General features: G+C 42.1%; 2 protein-coding genes and 1 non-coding gene across 4 annotated transcripts; 1 reads left to right on the top strand and 2 right to left on the bottom strand.

Moving 5' to 3' along the window:
- Positions 1-183: 183 nt before the first annotated feature.
- Positions 184-7,091, bottom strand: LOC115781119 (ETS domain-containing protein Elk-3-like). The gene is given in 6 exon segments (XM_030730550.1): positions 184-447; positions 1,220-1,342; positions 2,913-3,587; positions 3,589-3,690; positions 4,041-4,249; positions 6,750-7,091. Coding segments are annotated over 5 exon segments (1,206 nt in total). The 5' UTR covers positions 4,248-4,249; positions 6,750-7,091; the 3' UTR covers positions 184-348.
- A 1,680-nt stretch (positions 7,092-8,771) lies between these two features.
- hal (histidine ammonia-lyase) lies at positions 8,772-16,834 on the top strand. 2 transcript variants are annotated; one of them, XM_030731659.1, is made up of 20 exons: positions 8,774-9,082; positions 9,277-9,337; positions 9,531-9,558; positions 9,635-9,709; positions 9,799-9,871; positions 9,998-10,064; positions 10,158-10,195; positions 10,293-10,418; positions 10,547-10,686; positions 10,859-10,906; positions 12,411-12,558; positions 12,650-12,745; positions 13,109-13,167; positions 13,248-13,328; positions 13,487-13,552; positions 13,642-13,807; positions 13,966-14,100; positions 15,643-15,751; positions 15,869-15,938; positions 16,017-16,832. In XM_030731659.1, the coding sequence occupies exons 1-20, from the start codon at positions 8,836-8,838 to the stop codon at positions 16,146-16,148; spliced, it is 1,965 nt and encodes a 654-aa protein (XP_030587519.1). In that variant the 5' UTR covers positions 8,774-8,835; the 3' UTR covers positions 16,149-16,832. The 2 variants fall into 2 exon arrangements, with proteins under 2 accessions (XP_030587520.1, XP_030587519.1); XM_030731660.1 differs by lacking the exons at positions 12,411-12,558; positions 12,650-12,745 and having other exon boundaries at positions 8,772-9,082; positions 13,111-13,167; positions 16,017-16,834.
- Positions 16,835-17,652: 818 nt separating this feature from the next.
- trnay-gua (transfer RNA tyrosine (anticodon GUA)) lies at positions 17,653-17,739 on the bottom strand. The gene is given in 2 exon segments: positions 17,653-17,688; positions 17,703-17,739. It is a non-coding gene; the product is annotated as a tRNA-Tyr (tRNA).
- Between the last annotated feature and the right edge of the window lie 4,910 nt (positions 17,740-22,649).

Raw genomic sequence — 22,649 nt, forward strand, 5'->3', positions numbered from 1 at the left:
ATTAAAAACAACCAGGTGCTGCACAGAATGAGAGGCCGGTCAGCCTTTTGCTGATGTGCTTCTGTCCGTCGTGGACAGGCTCGTGTGGAAATGTGCTGTACTTTATCACAAAGAGCCAGATGTCTCACAGACATCGTGGCATATGGCTTTTACCAAGTGCTTTCAACCACTAGAATCTGAAACAAGTCAAGTGCAAAAAAAAAAAAAAAAAAAAAGATGAGGTCACATAACTGTCTTTGCTTTTCTGAGACAAAATCTTACATTATGAATAAGAGATCGCTGCTGCTGACTATGAGAGACTTTCAACGAGAGAACAATGAAGATGGGCCATTTTCCACAGATCCTGGATCAGGATTTGTGAGTGGTGGGAGACAGGAGCAGGGAGGAGGGTGTTCCTTCCAGGTTTGGCAGGGGGACAGGCATGTGTCCGTTGATTAGGCTGGGGAACTGTGGAGGAAGAGAAAGGGGCTGAGAGTTAATGGGGAGGGGATGGAGGCGCTATGAAAGCTGCTTTCCGGTAAGGAACTGCTGTATTGTCACTGCTCTGGTTTCCTGTTTTTTTTTTTGTTTTTTTTTTTAAATAAATTCATTGTGCCTCTTCCTTCTTGTCTCGCCTGTAACTCCACAACAAGTCTCATTTGTGCACAAAAAAATCCGGTACGGTGTGTTTGCGTGTGGAGTGCTTCATAAATGAGGAGCAGCTCTCAAACCAGTCCACCCTGTTCAGACTGGCTCCCCTGGGCTCAAACAGGAAGTATTCACAGGATTTCCTCTCCCTCTCACAAGCGCTGAAACAGGACACCTCTGCAAGACCTGCTTACTGAGTCTCAACTAGTTTCACAACCCTTTGTGACTGCGGCTTTGCAAATAAAAAAAACAAAAAAAAAACAGTTTAAGTTTCGTCTGCACTTCCTGTCAGGTAAATACTTGCATAACATTTGGGCCGTGTTAAAAATGTAATTAAAGTTTTCTTCACCTGCCTCGCATAATTGCTCTGGCTAAAAGCTTATCCTGGCACAGTCTTTACTCACTTTGCTTTTATCGACCACTGGGAACAATGAGGATTTTGCAGAAGCACTAATTTGGCCTGCACAGCCTCCCCAACTTCCTCCTCAGCTCAAAGCACTACCAGTAAATAATCCTTTGTGTACACCCTCTATTCTCATCTCCTGCTATTTTCGTCCCTCCGTCTTCCGCTACACCTGCATGTGTTTCTTACCTGAAAGAGGGAGCTGTGGCCCTGCAGCCGGGCGGGGCTGAGCGGGGCGACGGGGCTCAGGCTGCTCCAGAAGTGGATGCCTGACAACAGCGGACTGTGAGCCAGCAGCAAACCCGAGGGAGTCTGGGGGGAGGGGAGGGGAGGGAAGCTTCATATAAATAAGAGAAACCAGTGGGACAAGATTTGTATTTATTTATTTTTTTAAAAACTCAGAACCACCAGCGACAGAATGTTGCTCTGAGGGCTTTGGAAATGCAGAACATGCTGAAACGGTAAATGACATGTATCAGCATTTGGAAAAACAAACTTGACGAAGCAGGAAGGAAGTCTGTGGTTTCTACTCCCGAATGCAGGGTGATGTGAGGAGGAGGAAGGGGTGTGGGTGGGGGTGGGGTAGCTGTTGTTGATTTGGGGGGAGGCAGTGGTTGTCAGGCACTTGGAACTAGAGAGAAAACATATGAAATCAATTCCCCCCCCCCCCCCCCCCCCCCACACTTTCCCCTGTGTCACCTCAGAGAAGTGAGCCAGTGTTGTGAAGGGACCCAGCCCCACTCTTAGTATTAATGGAATTATTGAAGCATATGGCATTGCTTAAGCCCTCTTCCCCTCCTCTCGCAGGTTGGACTCGCTGAAGATTTCTGTAAATCGCTCGTTTTCCTCTGATCTCATTTCATGCGCCCTCATCAACAGGCGGTGTGAGCGTAGCTCTGCAGCCTTTCTCGACGTGTGGCTGTACCCCTCTCTGATGTGGCACTCATTTTTCTTTGTAACAACTCCAACGTAAACACGTGATTAACTAAATTAGACGATTACATTCTAGTCGGTGCTTGTGGCGGTGCTGTGGGTCATTATGATCTTTGGTATAATCCCAAAATGTTACGGCTCGATGAATTTGGCTCTAAACTTGTGGCAGAAAATAGAATTAAAAAGTGTCCTGTAAAAAAAAAAAAAAAAGAAAAAAAAAGAAAAAGACTCCACTTTACAGCAGTGCGTTGCCTCTACTGAACCACTGGGCAGACAAAAGGAAAAACATCACAATCTGCGGTGGTAACGATGGCCTACACTTGAATGTCACAGTTTTGAACTATATAAGAACTTCTTTGTGACCTTTTTATACCTGCTCTCTCTGTTTTTTGAGATGACGACTAAATATAGCGAGTACGCACCACGCTGCGTCACAGTGTTCCTATTGCAGCTCTCTCCGATGGCTTTAGGGATGCCTGCATCATACTCTGGTGTCCAATCACCAGCCACAGCACCGCTCAGAGGAGATGGAAACTGATAGAATCACAGGCAGTCTTTCTGAGGTTTGGTTATTGTTGGCCTCTGTATTGTTCAGCTGTGGTCTGGCAGAGAGTGACATTATTTGGTTTGTATTAAATCACAGAGAAAAAAAAAAAGTTCTGTAAAAGAGTAGCAACCGAGTGCTCGTGAGGAGAGAAAGATGAAGTCTGAGTGCAATCCCAGGCGTGAGCAAGGTGTTACATGCTATCAATAATGAACTGTATTTAATCCAACTTGATGGCAAAAGGCTGGAAAGCACCTTGAAGCACTAGATGGATGAGTCACTGGTCCTCAAAGTGCTAACATAATCGCAGCTGAGACTCAACATATGACTCGTGTCTAGAAATTAGGGAGGAACTAGTGTCATTCTAGCATCTGTAGTGTTAGAGCTGAGTGGTGTTCACCTCACCTGTGCAGTGAAGAAGGCCGGAGTGAGGGACCCGGATGGCAGCGCTGGGCTGTTGAGGGCGATGGAGCCGATGTCGCTCCCTGCCAGCAGCAGGGACGGTGCTGAGATCTCCAGAGCTTTGGGCTTTTTGCTTTTTGGGGGGAGTCCATCTCCGTGGTTAGCACTACTGTTAGTAGAACTACTTCTACCACCGCTGCTGCTTCTCTTTTCGGGAGGCTGCAGGGCTCGCCCCCTGTGCCCGGAGGACAGATTGAGGGGTTGAGCGCTTTGGTCAGAGTCCTCCTGCTCCTCCTCAGCAGCGGGGCTCCGGCTTCGGCCCGGCTGGGTGTGAGGGGAGGATGGGGAGGGGGAATGAGACGTGAGTTTGGATGGCCCCGGCGAGACATAGGACTCGGGCTTGACGGAGGGAGGAGAGCTCCTCTCATTGGTGTTGGTGCCAAAGCGGATGACGGAACGCTGCTCCTCCTGCAGGGCACGGAGAAGCTCAGGTTGCTTTGGCAGCGACCTGATATTGAAGGATGAGTAGAGACCCGAGTGGAGGTAGTCATTTCTACAATGCTGTGCCCCCAAGGCTGCCAGGGTCCTCCTCTGGGCCTCTTCCTCCCCTTCCTCCTCTTCCTCCTCCTCTACTTCCAGCTCTTGGGCTTCTTGTTCCTGAAGGGGAAGCCTTCCAGAAAGCCAGGCCCATCTCCACCACCTGTGGGTCCATCTTAAGGATCTCAGGGAAGGACACAAATTTATAGACAAACTTCTGGCCAATCACTTTCTTGATGATGTTCTGTGAAACATACAAACACAATTCACCATGTTAAGAATTGATTTCATGCTCTGACGTGAATATAAAGACAATGCAAAAGCATATATGAAATATCAGAGGGATGTTTGAGGCCACACTGCAGTAGTGCTTTGTTACATCATAGTCAGAGCTGCGTGTGTGTATGTATGTATGTTTTTGAGAAAGAGGAAGCGGAAGTGTCTATCTGGGGATTTTGTGGGTTTAAAGGGAAGAACAAAGAACTTGTCATTCTCCTCCCACAGCGAACCATCAGGTCCAATCAGTCACAACAGCTGCAGTGACACGATTAGCTGGACTATTATAAAGAAGCAGCCCGAGTCACTTTAATTAACCTTGTCGTAATAGTAGCGCAGGGCTCGGCTCAGCTTGTCGTAGTTCATGTTGGTCTTGTTCTTACGCAGCCCCCAAAGCTTGGCCACTTCCTCTGACTTCAAGAGCTTGAACTCGCCGTCTGTGGACGTCCAGCATATCAAGTGCTTGTGACTCTGATCGAGCAGCAGCTGCAGTAAGAACTGCCACAGAGTGATGGCACTGTCCATTCCTGAAACAAGAAATACAAATGATTAGATCAGTGTGAGAATAGTAAAAGAAATGATGGGACAGAGCCAACATCAAAGACCTTAGTGGATTATTCTTAAAATCCTAATATGATGATGAATTTATTTTTTCTCCCGTGACCTCCTTTCGATGAGATAAAAATGGAACCTCACCAACCGATGTCAGCCGATACTGAAAAAGCACCAAAATTACCAGCATGTGAAACACCTGCCAGGTGCCACAGTGACAGAATAAGCACATGGCAAGTCCCTCTTTATACTTTACTGCGCTCATTTCAGTCGATGTCATATTCCAGTGTTAACGAACTTGTTTATAACAAAACAACCCACCGCTTCATCTAAATATAATCCTACTTTCCTCAGTTCTGCCTTGCTACTGTGTTTTATTACCCGCAGACTTAAATTAAGTTACTGGCTAAAGAGGGGACGGCCCATTTGGGCTGTAACGTGTGGTGTAAGGAAGAGTAGACCGCTGACGAACAGAACAGTGTGTGTTCAAGAGTGTAGTGTAATGTAACAGCAGCAGGAGCCACAGGAGAGAAAAAAAAATAAGGGGGAACAACAGCTCAAGCCAGAAATATGCTGCGGTTCAACCTGGCCCTCTCTCCAGAGGAAGTACGACGGGCCCAGGGTGGGTTATTCCTTTAATAGAGGAATGTGCAGCCTCGGAGCTCCTGTCTGGCTGCTTAGGAGCTCATATACTATTAATGGCAGTGGAGACAGCACTTTGTTTTTTAAAATGTGCCAATTGATGATGAATGTTTTTCAATATTTTTGTTTTAATCCCACTCAGGTTTGTAGTTTTTCTCTTGCATATACTTTTTTTTTTTTTTTTTTTCTCCCTTTTCCAACTCTTGGCTTTTTGTGATGTCACACAGGTCTTCCTCGTGTTCAAATCTTTTGTTTGCGAGGGGTAGCCAATCAGAAGAAAGCTGGCTTGAAGTTAGTGCGGCTTTAAACTGAAGAGGAGGTAAAGTGAGAAGAAAGAGAATGAACCGAGGAGCTGCACCAAGGCCCAACGTGCAACAAACAACTGTGAATCATACTAAGCTTCTTCTTTGGAAATGATAACAATAGTTCCCCTTTAGCATAATCAAGTCTAAACATTGACAGAAAGGACTGCGCTCTCATCTCATTCTCTTTTCACTCTTATCTGTGTAATACGCGGGGCTAAAAGCTGCTGCTGCCACTAAAAAAAAAAAAAACTGTGATAATGGAGAAGCTTTTCAACCACAGCTTATCTTTGTCCAGAAAGGACAGGGAGAGGAGGCGGCTGAACCAATTTCCGACACAAGCCATCCCCTGAGTTTTCTATCTGCCATGTGAAACTACAAACCTGTCAAAGTCAGGACTTCCTCCTATTCTACTTCCAAGGACAAATGGTGAGGAGAGGGGATCCCACAGCAGGGGAGCGCTTCCCCGATCCTGCCACACTTCCCACAAAATTCCCAGAGGGAGAGGGGTCAAAAGAGCATGCCATTGTCCCCTTTTCACAGCTCCACCCGTTAACCCACCCTGCACCCAAACTTCGCTTTGACTTTAAAAGTAAAGCTCGCGGCCAGTGAAGGTCCACCGAGCCCTTGCAAATAGGACAGTGTGACTTATAAACATTCACCTTGCAAGATGCTCCAAGTGTGCTGCTGCTTTTGTAGGTCAGAAATTCCTCCTACAGACCTCAGTTGCTTCATAGAGTAAAATCTATTATGGTACAACACAACTAACCCACTTGGGGGGGGGGGGGGGGCAGAGCGTTAGACCTACCAACACAGAAGTAAAAACCCCACACTTTAACTCTACAGTGAGGCAACTCGTCACTCTGAGAACCGCAGACACGCTAAAACGCTTTCTAGGAATATCACAGGAACATCGTCGTGGTTTTGGTCGGGGACGACGAGTCTTGTTGCGGATGCTCGGCCTGAGAAGTCTCGCGTGTGCACAAAGCCATCCAGTGTGTTAGCTGAACGGAAACTCCTAATGAGATTAGATGGTGTATGCAGACATTACTTAGCCATGACTAAATCTGCTCTCTTCCTGTTCACAGGCGGTGGAAAATTCAACAAGGGAGCCGCAAGAAAAGCATCGAAAAACCCGTTTTTACTGACTCTACGCCTGTTTTTGTTTTTTAGTTTTTTACTGCTCTTTCATCCCCCCCCCCCTCCCGTTAGTTGCAAAGTTGCAGTTACTTTCACGCACGGAGGTCTGAATCACCACACTGCCCCACTGACTCATTTTCAAGATGTTGCGCGGACCGGAAGACGGCACATTTCAGTCTTGAGCCTAAATCTGTGCTACTTTTGTATAAAAACTTAGAAATACTCGATCTGAAAAGTTTAAGGTGAAGCAAAACGTGTTTACATCCAAGACGATTAACAGTAACGCAATTACACTCGCTCATACTCCTAACCGTGGATCGTTTCTCTAGAAGCCACCAATTAGGCTACAAAGCGCCGATCACAGAAAGGCGTCTGTTTATTTAGACGTTACCTGCGATCTCCGACTCGATCTTGTCCCTCCGAGAAACTTTACGGCGAAGCTTGCGGGATTCCTTGTTTTTCCATGCTTACTTCTGGGCTACAGCAGTTGTGCTGGACTGAAATAGGATCCTGGGCTTTTTCTTTTTCTGAGCAGGAAGTTGGAGCAGGCAGACACAGAGCCGGCTGACTTCCTCTCCCCTACGATTCCCCAGGCGGTTTGCCGTCTGTGTAAACACACTTTTCCTCCCCTCCTCTTTCTCCTCTGCCTGTCCGCTGACGGCCAGCAGTAGGCCTACACTGTGTCGGCACACATGGTGATACAGAAACTCCTACATCTCCTAAACTGACATCATCGGTGCGCAGACTACTGTGATGCGTTCAGGCACGCCTCGTTAGTTTACTTCTTCCATTAACAGGCCCCCGACCTCCCACTACCCCCCCAATCACGTTTTTAGACATATTTCATTTTAGAGGCTGACAAAAAGCAAAAAAAAAAAAAAAAAAAAGTGGAGGGGGTGATACATTTGTGTATAATTTGGAGGGACAGATTATCTTGATAAAACCATGAAACCGTACTTTGTCTTCAGTAATAGGCATTTATTTTTAAACTTCCAAAATATGAATTATATGTTCACACAATCACCTCATCTTTCAAGGAAAACACAATTAAGCATCCATTATCTCAACCACTCAGGGTGGAAGGGGCCTGGAGCCTATGCCAGCTGTCACAGGGTGAGAGGCACCACACACACACTCTCACATCCACACCTACTGCCAATTTAGAGTGACCAGTTACTGGAGCACACAGAGGGTGGTGCAGAGAGCACAAAGAAAAGGAGACCAGCAGGTTTGAATCAGGAAACGTCTCGCTGCGAGGCCACCTGCAAACACAATTATCCTCGCCATAAATAAATTCAGTGTTGTGATCTCAGTCAGCGCACACACGCACGCACACGCACACACACACACACACACACACACACACACACACACACACACACACACACACACAAAACCCAAATAAAACCTATGTAGAGGACATCGCCCATAAAGCTTATGGTGCACTGAAGCCCTTAACAGGAATGATTACACTGCAGTGATTAAATTTGACTGCTACAAATGTTTGTAACAATGTTTTTCCCAAAAGAAGAAAGAATCTGACTACTATTTGGGATAATCTTTTTTTTTTTTTAGTTATTTAATCACTGCTTATGACTATAAAAAAGACCCTTAGGTTATATCACCACATGCAGTTGATCCTTACAAATGTATAGTAAATTTGGTGCCAGCAGGTGTTGTTCTATTGGTATTGGTACTAATGATGGCGCTGCCTTACTTTGAAATTAAATACAGTACAGTGCAATGTTTGAAATGACAAACAAAACATAAAAAAAAAGGAAAGCCTATGACCTCTAGACATGCTGAGCTGCTGCCATAAAGTAAGGAGAAATGTCTAAAAACTGTTGAAAAAGTTAAGCAGTCATTACAACTTACATTAGTTTGTACTTGCTGGAAGAATTGAATCCAATTAAATCCAACTGTGGGAGATTTTGAATGAAATTACACTATGAGATTAAACTGCTGCAGTCCTCCAAAGGTTTTGTTCAGCAGCCCATCTGTCTAGCTGTTAGGACACTGGTCAGCTCTTTTAATGTCTGACAGCAAGTGAAGGCACCAGGGTCAAAAGGTTAGTCTACTTTAATTTTTTTTAACCTGTGAGCGAGCTCGTCATCAAGTTAAAGGCTAAAAACTTGATGTCGCCGTAAAACCATGTCCAATATACTTTCAGTTAAACAACAACAAAAAAGTTAGTCTACCTGTCGGCTGGTGACCCCTGATTCCATTCATTGTTTTGCCTTTTTGGACACTTGTATACGACGCATCTTTGTGGACACGTCACGTGAACACATCGATTAGATCTGTGTCCAAACATCTGTGAGACCGACCTCGTGGGTCAATGATCTCCAGAGGTGTGATGCTGGCGAGGCGTGGCTCCCCAGCTGCGTCTGATTGGTGGCCGAACTGTAAGCGGCCGAAACTGGTACCCGAGAGAGCGGCGCGCAGGTCTCACTGCAGCCAGGTCCCGCTGATGCGCGATGCCTCGTTTTACTGTCCACATCCGAGATGAGTGGCTGGCATTGCCCTGCCGGGACACCTCCAACACGATCCAGTGGCTGGGACAAGAAGCGCTTAAACGTTACATGAAGAACAAACCAGACAACGGCGGCATTACGGCTGTGAAAGACACGCGTTTTGTCGTGCGCAGGTGCCAGGGTTTGGGTCTGTTGGACATGGATGATACCGTGGAGGATGTGCTGGAGGATAATGACTTTGTCGAACTTGGTAAATAACTGTGTTCATGAAGAATATATTTAAAAATGTGTGCAACACATTTAAGGGGCAGTGAAGATGTTTTACCATTAGCTGTGCTTAAATTATGTGTAATTGTGAATACTAAGCCATTTACATTAAATATAATTACTGTATAAGCCAAGAGGAAATGTATATAATGTGATTTATTATCCTGTACATTTCAGCTATCGAAGGAGATACCATGTCTCCTGAGTTTATCCCATGTGAGCCTGGAGTTTCTCCTCTGTATCCTCATACTTATTGGGTGTTTGTACCATAGAAATTGTAGTAGGTACTGCACTAAAAACTATTTAATCTTTTTTTGTGGCATTACATTGTTTTCATTTGGGGGTAAAATTGACCTTTGGAAGATTATAATTAACCTGAGTGTAACACTGCATTTTGCCAAATGTTATCCTTAACTAAGTTTCTCAACTAGCACAGCAGCATACAAAGAGCCTGAAGAGGTAAGTGTATTTTCTGTTAAAATTGAAAACATACTCACATTAATCATTTGTGTGTAACGTGAAACTCCCTGTCCAGTATATTTCTTTGGATGGCAACAGCCTGACGTCAACAGACCTCGTCAACTTAGGCAGAGGACTCTACAAGATAAAGGTAATGATCAACAAAGTGCTTCTGTTGTCATGATTACTCAGTTGTAATCTTTTACTTGATGTGATTTTTCCCTTTATCACCATTTTCAGCTGACTCCAGAGGCAGAAAGAAAGGTTGTGCAATCCAGAGAGCTTTTGGACACCATTGTCAAAGAAAACAAAGGTTAAGATACACCGAAGAAGGAATTCAATGCAAATGAGCTTAATTTAAATGGGCAAAATTACAGTATCTGCAAAAAAAGAGAGGACCCTGTGTATTCAATTCCCCATGTTTTTTTCCTTCCTGCAGTTGTCTATGGGATCACAACAGGTTTTGGAAAATTTGCCCGAACTGTCATTCCTGTCAGCAAACTCAAGTAAAGGCAACATTTTTTGATCTATTTCTGTAATCAGTGGAGACAGAGCTGTTTTTGTTCGCTGACTGATGTCATGCACTTTCCATTCTATAGGGAGCTCCAGGAAAACTTGGTGCGCTCACATTCAGCAGGTGATAAAATTGTTTCTGATGCCGGCGTTCAAATTTGAATGTTTTCAGCCTCTCTGTATGTAAATCAGCTTAATCAGAGTTATACTGGGACCTGTAGGTGTGGGAAACCCATTAAGCCCCGAGAGGACACGCATGTTGCTTGCTCTGAGGATCAATGTTTTGGCCAAAGGGCACAGTGGAATTTCACTTGAAACCCTCCAGGCCATGATCCAGGCCTTCAATGGTAAGCTTTAAACCAGTTAGCTGATGTGGACTAGCTTCAGTCAAATGTTCATAACTTTATTTAAGGACAGGAGTAGGATAGCTGACTGTCATATGACTTATTTTTGTCTCTAACTTTGCTCCCTGCAGCCTCCTGCCTCTCATTCGTCCCTCAGAAGGGAACAGTGGGCGCTAGTGGTGACCTGGCACCCCTCTCTCACCTGGCCCTGGGACTCATGGGAGAGGGTAAAATGTGGTCTCCCAAGAGTGGATGGGCAGACGCCAAATATGTAAGATCAGAGTGACTTTTCTGTGGTTGTAAAACAAGAGGGTGATTAATACTGCAGGAAATGTACATCTTATTTACAAGGGCGAAAGGTTTCAGCGTGCAAATGAGAAGCATGTTTGCTTTTTGATGACCCTGGACTTTTTACATGTTTTTCATTTTTCATTCCTGGCCAGGTCCTGGAGGCCCATGGACTAAAGCCAATATCACTAAAGCCTAAAGAGGTAATGTTGTTCTTTAAAAAAAAAAAAAAAAAAAAATCTTCTGTTTGATTTGTCTGCACTATTGTGACTGAACCCAGGGTTCACTGGTAACACATTTTGAAACATAAACAATATTTGCATTATGAACATACAATAAAATACATAGTAGGGCAAATACATAGATTAAATCAATCATAGTGGAAGAAGAAATATTGAGATGCTTAAGTTATAAAAATAGCAACACTGTAAAAATACTCCAAACAGTCCTGAAACCAGATAGGGCTTTAAATTTTGACTTTGATGGCAGCAACAAAAAAGTTGGGACAAGTGCAACAAAAGTGGTGCTAAAAACAAACAACTGGAGGAACGTTTTGCAACTAAATAGGTTAATTGGCAACAGATGAGTAACATGATTGGGTACAAAAAGAGCATCTTAGGGCGGCAGCATTTCTCAGAGGTAACAATGGGCAGAGCTTCACCAGTTTGCAAAAAAACCCAGGTATACAAATTGTGTGAATCATTTCAGAATGATGTTTCTTAATGAAAAATTGCAAACTCTTTGAATATTTTATCATCTAGAGTACATAATATAATAAAAAAAAACAGGCAGGAATCACTGCACAGACTCCCAAATACAGGTCAAAGCTCTATCATGCAAAGAAGCCAAATGTGAACATGATGCAGAAACCCTGCCGTCTTCTCTGGACCAAAGTTCATTTAGAATAGACTGAGACAAAGTGGAAAACTGTTCTGTGGTCAGATGAATTGAAATTTGAAATTCGTTTTTGGAAATCATGGACGTTGCATCCTCTGGACTAAAAAGGAGAGGACCATCCGGCTTGTTATTGGCACAAAGTTCAAAACCCTGCATCTCTGATGGTATGGGGGGTGCATCAGTGCCTATGGAATTTGCTGCTTGCACATCTGGAAAGACACCATCAGTGCGGAAAGTTGATATACAGATTTTAAAACAACATATGCCCCTTTTAGGAAAGGCCTTGCATATTTCAACAAGATGATGCTAAAGTGCATACTGCATCTATTACAGCAACATGGCTTTGTAGTAGAAAGGTCTGGGTGCTGAGCTGGCCTGCCTGCAGGCTAGACCTTTCACCAACTGAAAACATTTGACATATCATGAAAAGAAAACCCAGGACTGTTGAGCAGCTAGAATCATCTGTCAGACAAGAATGGGACAACATTCCTCTCCCGAAAATCTAGCAGCCGCTCTCCTCAGTTCCCAGAAGTTTGCAAACTGTTGTTAAAGAAGAGGGGATGCTGCGCAGTGGTAAACGTGGCCCTGTCTAACTTTTTGAGACATGTTGCTGCACAAATTCAAAATTAGCTAATATTTTTCTTTAAATGGTGCATTTTCTAAGTTTAAACTTTTTTGCATGTTCTAGTCTGAATAAAATATGAGTTTATGAAAGTGCAAAACACTGCATTCTGTTTTCATTTACACACATCCCAACTTTTTCGAAATTGGGGCTGTACATCCATCTCACTCTCCAGCATTCCCTCGCAGGGCCTGGCTCTGATTAACGGGACGCAGATGATCACCTCTCTAGGGGCAGAGGCTGTGGAGCGAGCCCAGGCGATTGCCCAGCAGGCAGACATTATTGCTGCTCTCACCCTGGAGGTGCTAAAGGGAACCACCAAGGCCTTCGACAGCGGTAAGCGGAAGTTATAAATTCAGAGAAAACAGAAACTAGATGGAATTATTTACCTCCGATTGCAAGAGTATGTTCTGGTCTCCTCCCATAGACATTCATGCACTGCGGCCACACCCAGGACAAATAGAGGTGGCTCAACGCTTCCGCTCACTACTGGACTCTGATCACCACCCATCCCAGATCGCAGGTTAGATAACCATCTCAGATTTTAAAACAGAGAAGAAAGAGAACATTAAACAAAAAAATTAGTTACTGTTGCATACGTCACACACACATCAGCCATATTATTTGAACACTGCATTTTATACGTTTTCTGCCTTCCTCCTCCTGAAAACCTCTTCGTGTATTAGAAATACTTCAACCACTGCCCTCGATCAAGGTACTGGTTTCAGGATTGCACCAGCGTGGTCACCCTCAACTCATAGTTAGGATGGATGAAACGCTTAGGGTGCATTAATAAAGTATAACCTTTACTAATATTATGCCTACATTGCACCTTAAAGCATTCTGCAGTTAATGTGTGCCATATGGTGCTGGTGTGTTTTTACAGAGAGCCACAGGTTCTGTGACAGAGTCCAGGATGCCTACACCATGCGGTGCTGTCCTCAGGTAACCTCAACTTTATTTATGTCCCAAAATCACAGGTTTCTCCCACATGACTTCACAGCTTTTGCACCCTCTGTTCACAGGTTCATGGAGTTGCCAATGACACAATAGCATTTGTCCAGAATATCATCAATACAGAAATCAACAGTGCCACTGACAACCCTGTATCCTTCCCTGGCTTTCAAACGAGAGGATAAGCCTGATATACGAAACCCGATTTGCCAGTTTGGTCGTACTGCTGATAATTAAAGTTGGTTCTGCCACAGACTGTGTGCAGGCTTTTATTGGAAATTAGTTTATTTTGTCTTAACAGACTTCCCAGATGGTATTTGCAGAAAGAGGTGAGACCATTTCAGGTGGTAATTTCCATGGGGAATACCCGGCTAAGGTATGTAGTAATGAGAAAGTTTGTTTTGATTTGCTGTAGATTTTATTTTTCTCTCTTTTACACAGGTTTTTTTTTTTTTTCCCTCTTAGGCTCTGGATTTTTTGGCCATTGCAGTCCATGAGCTGGCCTCAATCAGTGAAAGAAGGATAGAGAGGTTGTGTAACCCCTCTCTGAGCGAGCTGCCTGCCTTCCTCGTCAATGAGGGTGGACTCAACTCAGGCTTCATGATTGCCCACTGTACTGCAGCTGCCTTAGGTTGGTGTGCAAAAAATAAATGTTATCATATTGAATATTATATTTCATTTTGCATTTTTGTTAAAAGATCTACAAAATTAACTTATTGTATTTTTCTTCCTTTTTACCCAATATCTAAGCAGGAACTGATAATGATCTTAAATCTTTATGTGATTCAGTTTCAGAAAATAAAGTTTTGTGTCACCCATCGTCTGTGGACTCTTTGTCCACCAGTGCTGCCACGGAGGACCATGTGTCTATGGGAGGATGGGCTGCTAGGAAGGCCCTGAGAGTTATAGAGCATGTGGAGCAAGGTAAGGTATAGCACTCACTATCCACCTTATTAAATACACCTTGCAGGTACAGGTTGGACCCCCTTTTGCCTTCAGATCTGATTTAATTCTTCATGGCACAGATTCAGCAAGATGCTGGAAATATTCCTCAGAGATCTTAGTCCATATTGACACACAGTTGCATACAGTGAACTCATTGTCGTGTTCAAGAAACCAGCATGAGATGTATTTGAGCTTTGTGACATGGTACCTTATCCTACTGGAAGCAGCCATCAGAAGATGGGTACACTGTGATCATAAAGGGCTGGACATGGTCAGCAGCAACACTCAGGATGTGGCGTTTAAATGATGCTCAATCGGTACTAATTGGTTCAAAGTGTGCCAAAAAATATCCCTCATACCATTACGTCACCACCACCAGCTTGAACTGCTGATGCAAGGCAGGACATGAAAGCATGGACAGATCTGTGCTTTCATCTTTACACTAAATTCTGACCCTACCGTCTGAATGTTGCAGCAGAAATCGAGACTCATCAGACCAGGCAACGCTCTGACCTCTGGCATCAACTAGGCATTTTCATCCAGAGAACTGCAGCTCACTGGATAGTTTCTGTTTTTCTGACCATTCTCTGTAAACCCTAGAGATGGTTGTGTGGGAAAATCCCAGCTGATCAGTTTCTGAAATACTCAGACCAGCCAATCTGACACCAACAACCACGCCACATTCACAGTCACTGAAATCACCTTTATTCCCCATTCTGATGCTGGGTTTGGACTTCAGCAGCTTGTTCCGACCATATCACCATGCTAGTGTGTGATTGGTTGATAAGATGCTTGTGTTAACAAGCAACTGAATAGGTGTACCTAACAAAGTGTCCAGTGAGAAGGATAAAATTGTAATTATGTGATTCTGTTTAATAATCAATAGATTTCTGGAGAGGTGGTCTAAAATTCCAGTGAAACTCTATGCAGACAACAAATAAGTGAATAAAGCAATAACAAACTCATGATTATACAATCCGTTACAAAGTTTCATTGTATTGCCACTATCAGATTTAAAAATACGTGCTTACCACCTCTTTTTAAGCGTACTCTCTGAAAACAACAAGAAGTGATGTCTCTGAGTCAGAGAGGCTAACTGGTCAGTTTCTGCTGCTTCAAAAAGTTACAAAAAGTGCAAAGGTGACTTCTGAAAATCCTGCCAGTGTACACCAGCAAGACAAAACTGCAGCCTGCTGAATAGATACAGAGGTTAACCTTAAATCAACAGGTAAAAAAAAAACAAACAGATAAATGATTAAACTATCATCAACTATCATATGTTCACCTCCACTTTTCAAATTTCTATGTAAGGAAATCAAGCTTTAGAGCATGTTTACTAAGTTATATCTACCTAAGACTCGGTCCAGTTCTTCACACTATTATTTATTTCGATGTGTCCAGTACACAGTGCTATCTGGAGCTTTGATCTTATTGTAAATCTGCCACAAGCAGTGGCATTAGATGTTATTTAAAGAGGACATTTATTTTGGATTCCACCAAACTGATGCTTTCTGTTGTCAGTCCTTGCTATAGAGCTGCTGGCAGCCTGTCAGGGCATTGAGTTCCTCCGTCCACTTCGTACCACCACTCCTTTGGAGAAGGTCTATGAACTTGTTCGCAGCGTGGTCAAGTAAGTCAAACAGATGTGGCCAAGGTACAAAATTTTGAGTCCACTGAAACTATATACAGAATAGTTAATATTTAACCGTTGTTCCACTTTCTCCTTTTGCTCTCCTGCTGTTAACAGGCCGTGGATTAAAGACAGATTCATGTCGCCTGATATTGAAGCCGTTCATCGCCTCCTGCTCGATCAAAAGGCAAGTTCTCAAAGATATTCAGTGTATGTGTGAGCTCCACGTGGCATTACATTAAATATCTTTATATTTTCAACCCAGGTGTGGAATGTGGCCAAACCTTACATTGATAAGTACCAGACAGAGTACATCCCCGAGTCCCGCCCCGTCTCTCCGACTGCCTTTTCCCTGGAGTCTCCAGCTTCTCCGAGAAAGCGTGTTCGTCACGAATGAGATGTTTTTATTTTAATTTTTTTTTTTGGCAACAACTTCAGTCACAAAAAAGCAAGATCCTACAGACTGATATTGTGCAGCATCACAATTAGTCAAGAGTGCGTGACCATCAACCAAGACCAGCAGGAACAGTCCATTTTCATGGAGAACGGGAGGAAACAGATCATTATGATCAATAAATAAATCATGACGCCAGGCAAGAGCGCTTTGCAGGATCTTCCTTTCTTGGGAATGAAGTGATACATCACATCTGAGATAGCTGAATTTGTGAATTTCCTATTCCCATTAAAGAATTGTTTGAAAATCACCCCAAAACCTCTGAAGGTTTGATTCAAAGATGCTATATTCTTATTTTCCTTGAAGACTAAATTATGACCTGACTTCAAACAGTAACGTTTTTAATCCTTGGGGATATCTTATGAGCTTATGGACTGGCTATTCTACATACAGAATATTAGTCAAGCCATTATCAGATTTAACTTGTGTATACTGCACCTTACCCTGCTGTACATTAGACTTGTTTATATCTAAACTTTTTGTTCTTTTAAAATGTGCCTAATTTAGTCTTTATTGCCATGACTACTTCAACCATTGTATAATTTACACATCAAATCTTAATTATCTTAGCACAATCTATGATTTTTTCTCTTTTTTTTTTGGTGTGTTTGAAATCGTATTTAATTGTCATTAATACATTTCCAGCTTAACATAATAAAAGTTTTTAAACATTATTATTATCATATATTTGAGTCATGTTGTCTGAGTAAATGAGTAAATATGCTCAAACAACTTCAACCAGTTAATTCCAGCCTTGCGGCAAACGGCTGCATTGTGTTTGTGTGTGTTGAAGTTTAGGAAAGTTAGTTTGGCAGAAGCTTTCTTGCCCAGTTAAACAGTACCTAGCTGCTCAGGCTGAACAGCCACTCTGCCACCTTGGGGTGCCAAAAGGAAAAAAATCCTGAGGAGAATAAAGTGGCAGGCCTGCAGTCAACAAATTCAAGGGTACACAAACAGATCAGCACAAGATAGCAGCGCACAGGAGCAGAAAACCAGACACGCACAGGGAGGCAGTTCAATGGTATAAACAGACATCAGAAAAATGCTATAAATATAAAAATTTAATTTAGTTTACCATCCACCCACATGTTATTACTCACTTTTCCAGCCAGAGTCGGAAAGAGGTTGGGTCCATTCCAGCAAGAGGCGTGGTACACCTTATCACAGGCTGAGGCATTTTTTAACAGGAGGGAAGCGAAAGGAGCCTACATAATAGCACACTAAACTTTATTGCATGAACAGTTAAAGTATTAATTCCTTATTGCTTTTCCAGTGCTCCACCTCTCCACCAAGGTCCATTAAATTTAAATTTAGGAGCTTCACAGTGGTTTTGCTGACAAAGATGAATGAACACACGTTTAAGCTAAACAGTATCAAAAGGCTCGTCGGGTATCAAAAGATTTGTCGTGAAAGATCAGGAAGGGCGAGAGGAAGAAAATAACGTGTCTCCTTCGAGCCGGATTCGAACCAGCGACCTAAGGATTTCAGCTAATGCCTCTACAGTCCTCCGCTCTACCAACTGAGCTATCGAAGGGACGCTTATGTGAACATTTCATTCTACTGTACTTAATAATGACGAAAACCAAAGCCCGACAAAGTTTAACTATATCGCTTTAATTTCACGGTTCATTATAATCACTTCAGCACGGTTTAAAGAAGAAAGAGCGGCCGCAAAACGCTGGGTTGCTAGCTAGGAGCTAGCTTTCAGTAGCTAACGCTGCTTCCGTTCAAAGTCTCGGAAGAGAATAATGTTTTAGCCGAAATGATTTAAAAATAGCGTCAGGTTAACAGCTTCTCTTCTGATGGGAGGACTGTGAGAACCGAAACAGAGGAACACAGATGAAACGGTTTGATTTTGAGATATTTTAAAGATATTTTTGCTAAACGGCGCTCTCGATGTTCTTGCTATTTGTAACACTGTGACAAACATTCAGTTAAAGATTGGGAAACTAAAACGAGCATCCCTCCGTGCAGAGATCGACAGGTGAGACTGAGCTCCAGGTAAATACGGTGGACTCATGCGGCTAAATATATTGCACCAAATAACCCATGAGCACTCCTGAGTAGCATTTCAGCAGACAGGTATTCTTTAACTTTTCCCGCAAGATCCTTACTCACATTTCAAAAGCATCAATTACGATTATCCTCAGTATCAAGACCAGTAAATTAATAATTAAAAAAAAAGGAAAACTATCCTCTTTTGATAGCTGGCAAAAATCCAAACAACTCAAACGTCTTCTGCTGTTTTTTAAGCATATACAAACCAAATACTGCAAGGTTTGCAAGGATCAGTCGTTCAGACTGTTAGATCCAAATCTTTCACACAGCTGAAAAATAGTCTGGAGGTATTTTGCTTTGAACACTTTAATCGAAGATCTCCATATACCAGAACGCAGAGCCCCCCCCCCCCCCAAACAAACAAACAAACAGCAAAATTAAACATAACTTTTGAGTTTATTTCCTGAATGATTTTTTATTTATTTGTTTATTTTTTAATCTGACACTAAAACATCCCAGGTTCTGATTCCCCACACTGGGTAACCATGTTTATTGCTTCATCATCAGACATATTATAAAAACGACAAATTTAGGTGAGGATCCTTTTTAATCCACGTCTTTGAAACTATAGCCAGCATCAACCACTAGGTGGTAATATTTCACCATTTAAGGAAATAAAAAATGTCCTTGAAATTTCACAGCTTGCTATACCTTGACATAATAATAATTTCTTTCTTGTAAAAAAAAAAAAAAAAAAATCCATTGTTGCATTCAGTCAAAACGTGACTGGTTTTTATGACTCTATTCATGAACAGTGTCAAATATATGCCTCGTTTTTATGACCTTATCTGGGGTGTGAGTAATAAGTTTTGTTTGAATGACTGCATGCAGTGAGGATGTTTCCCGGTGCTGTATTCAAGGTAACTATAGTTAACTAAAACTAAACTAAAAATTAACCTAAGTATGTAACATATTTTAGTTATTTGAAATGAAAATGAAGATGAGAGTTTAGAAAAAGAAAAAACTTGTACAAAAAACAGAAATATAACACTAATAAACCATTAAGGTCAGTCAAGTCTTTGTCAGTGTGGTCTGATTTTTAACTCAACCAGGATGAGGAGGCACTCGTGCATATGTTCCTGGCAGAGGCATGCCTATGTGAATATTATTGTATTTTTCTAAGCTTCTTAAATTTTTCACCTGACAAACACAGCCCATATTAAAAATGAAATATAGTAAAATAAATAAACAAAACTAACATTAAAACTAATAGAAACTAAAGTAAAACCAAAGACTCTAAACAATAAAACAAACAAACCCAGAAATTCAAGACTAAATAAAAAGAAATAGTACACAATCATAATAATAACAGTCATCAGCAGTAATGTAATATCTGGTAGTTTGGTTGTCATTTTTTAAATTTATGAAATCGGTATTTTAATTTAGACTCTTTACACAATTCCTACTTTTAATAACTTAAGTACCTGAACAATACTTCTGTAATAGTGCACTCCTACATAAAATTTTGGTGTGTTTGCTTTTACTGTCATAAAAAAAAAGAGTTCTTCCATGATAAAGATTGGTGAGCAAGCATGTGGAGAGGAAGTGATGAGAATAATTAGTTTCAGTTAAGTTTGTTAAAAGCTTTTAATGATAAACAGGGCCTGCTGTCAGGCTGCTCTCTGATGTATTCATCTTGTCCTGACCTGTCAGACAGTGAGGCGTGCGTTTACATTACACGTCTGTACTGTATGTACCGCGGGGGTCACGCTTGTGAGGCAGCAGACATTCTTCTCATAGCACAGGCTCCAGTCCACAGATCTTTGCCAATCTTCTCCCAGATTATCATCCGGTCTCAACGGGGAGCAACTTAAATCCACCAAAAACCCTACAGCTGGCAAATTTGATGGGTGGGTCTTCAAGAAATCTATCAAGCTATGTATCAAGATATCGATCAAGATATCTATGAAGATATCTATGAGGAACACGAGTACTTGCTTTCACAAACAATCCAGCTCATCTATCAAAGATTTTGCACATCTTTTATTTGTTTAAAAGTAAGCAAATGCTGCAACAAGAAGACATTGCTGGTGTAATTTTATATAAACAATGGAGCTAGTTTTAAAGGTCATCAGTTTGCTTTCTGTCGTCACATAATTCATAAATCATCACATCTGCTTTTGAAAGCAGCATGACCTCAGTGTTTTGCTACGCATTATATGGACCATATATAATGACAAAAAATGTTTTAGTCATATATGGACAGGTCATACCTCTCAAATTACAACATTGTACCAACCAGAGATGTTTCCAGGGATCTTTTCAATGGGGTGGCACAGATGGGACCTTAAAATTGTATGAGGGGCTGATTCTGATTACATGGGATAAATGGTCTTGAGCTCCCCTGCACGTGTGTGTGTGTGTGTGTGTGTGTGTGTGTGGTGTGTGTGTGTGTGTGTGTGTGTGTGTGTGTGTGTGTGTGTGTGTGTGTGTGATGTTTACCTTGATGACACAAACATTATGTAGGAGTAGGTCATGGATAAATAATAATAATAATAACTTGAGCTTATTATAAATATCAGGCAGCCTCTTTCTCTTTCTTTAAGGATAAACACATTTTGGGCTCAACTTAGCACACGTGAAATGTAAAAGTGAGGTCAGAGGTCAAATGTGACATGATATTTAAATGCAAACTATACCAGTATCATTCCTAAATGTTGCCATAAAAACAAGGCAGCAAAATAAGCAGAGTTTAAAAGATAAAAGATTTTATGAAAGTTTGACCTTATTTGACCTTGAAGAAGAGGTCAGAAGTCCAAAGTAATGTGACATATAAAATCCCCATATATCATTCCCCTATATGCCTATATGTTGTCAATACAAACAATGACAGATCTATAGCATTATTATGACTTTGACCTCCAAATCAATCTAATTGACCTTTAAGGAGAGGTCAAATCTGACATATTTGAAATCTTTCTATATGTTGACAATACACAGCACACTTGTCAGAATCATAGTTTCTAAGTTATAAAGTTTTATGTCAATTTTGGACCAATAAATCATTAAGTTGGACCTTGATGATCTTGGTGGATCGAAGCCAAAGTTTAATGGATGGTTAACGTGATCCCGCTCTACACTCCTACAAAGTTTTATCAGAATTCATTCAAATCTTTGAGCTGTCATGTTTACAGACAGAATGACACACAAACTCTACCAAGCAACATAACCTCCTTGGTGGAGGTAATTATGTCGTTACTTCGATAATAAATGCTCTGCAATTATCTGCATGATGGGCAGATAGAAAGGAAAAAAAGGTAAAAGAATTTACAGCTTCCCTCTGCTGTATGTTTTTTTTTTTCTGCTTTTATTCTTGCCATTGTTCATGTCTTGCAGCGGATGATGTGACACGGGTACGATTATCTCTCTGTGGGACTTCACTTCCCCTCTCGCAACACTTAAAATAAAAAAAATGGGGACATGTCGCCTGCTCGGCTTACATGAAGGTGAAAGTTTCAGAGGTTCCCTGTTTCTGTGTCCTCTCTTGCTTTACATCAGGCCTGTGCTCAGCCAGCTGGTAATTCTTTTGTAATGTGTCAAAAGCTCATTGCTAGACAGTTTAAACTTCCAGAATGTCTGAGCAGAAAATAATAAGTATTGGGCTATCTCTGCTGTCACTGTATGATATAAATAGCTAACAACATTAATTCCAAATGTGTTACATCACTGGGAGAGTGCATTTTAGAGCTGGCACAGAGCCAGTTTCTGTTTTTTTGTCATTACAGATTACACTGTCTGATGAAATGTGGGTGGGAGCAATGTTATGGCTAGGATCAAGCAGACAGATAGGAGTGATAAATGTCATAAAAATGCAACCAGCAGGAAAAACCAGTGACAGTGGGTGGTTCAGAGCCATCTGTTTAATGCTTACCCTGTGGGCAAGGCACCTTACCTCCTTGCCTGGAGCATGTCTGGCTTTTTGTCTGACTTTTACAGGAGAGTAGACAGATTACTTGCAAAGGTTGAGATGGTTCAGTGGGCTGAAGGTACTAGGTGGCATGGCAGCATGAGAAGGGGAGGGAACCATATCCTTTACAGTCTGGAAATAAAGCTGGCCAGCAGCCCCGTGTCTGTCATCTTACTGGGTCCAGCGCCAGACTGTAGCAGGCAGGGAGGTAATTTAACATGAGAAGCATTATTTCCATGTGTTATTGAAATACCCCCGCCTTCCCCCACGAACTGTGAAAGTGCAATGTCGGCCTTACATCTGTACCCTTTCTTTGCCGGCGGTATGCACTTGAAAGTTGGGTCACTTAAATATACAAAGAAAACAAGTGTGATTCCTGGTTAGAAAAGACTGACCCAGCTTTGTAATGCAGTGACTTCTTTTTAAGAAACAATTTGACACTTTGGAAAACTGGTCATATATTTGTAGGTATGAAGCAG

The sequence above is a fragment of the Archocentrus centrarchus genome, chromosome 6, assembly GCF_007364275.1.
Source record: "Archocentrus centrarchus isolate MPI-CPG fArcCen1 chromosome 6, fArcCen1, whole genome shotgun sequence".
Classification (NCBI taxonomy): domain Eukaryota; kingdom Metazoa; phylum Chordata; class Actinopteri; order Cichliformes; family Cichlidae; genus Archocentrus; species Archocentrus centrarchus.

Bases quoted from the DNA above. Each gene is read 5' to 3' on its own strand.
- hal (XM_030731659.1), top strand. From the start codon at position 8,836: ATGCCTCGTTTTACTGTCCACATCCGAGATGAGTGGCTGGCATTGCCC. The intron at 10,419-10,546 runs GTAAGCTTTAAA...TGCTCCCTGCAG, and splicing joins CATGATCCAGGCCTTCAATG to CCTCCTGCCTCTCATTCGTC. The intron at 12,746-13,108 runs GTTAGATAACCA...GTGTTTTTACAG, and splicing joins CCACCCATCCCAGATCGCAG to AGAGCCACAGGTTCTGTGAC.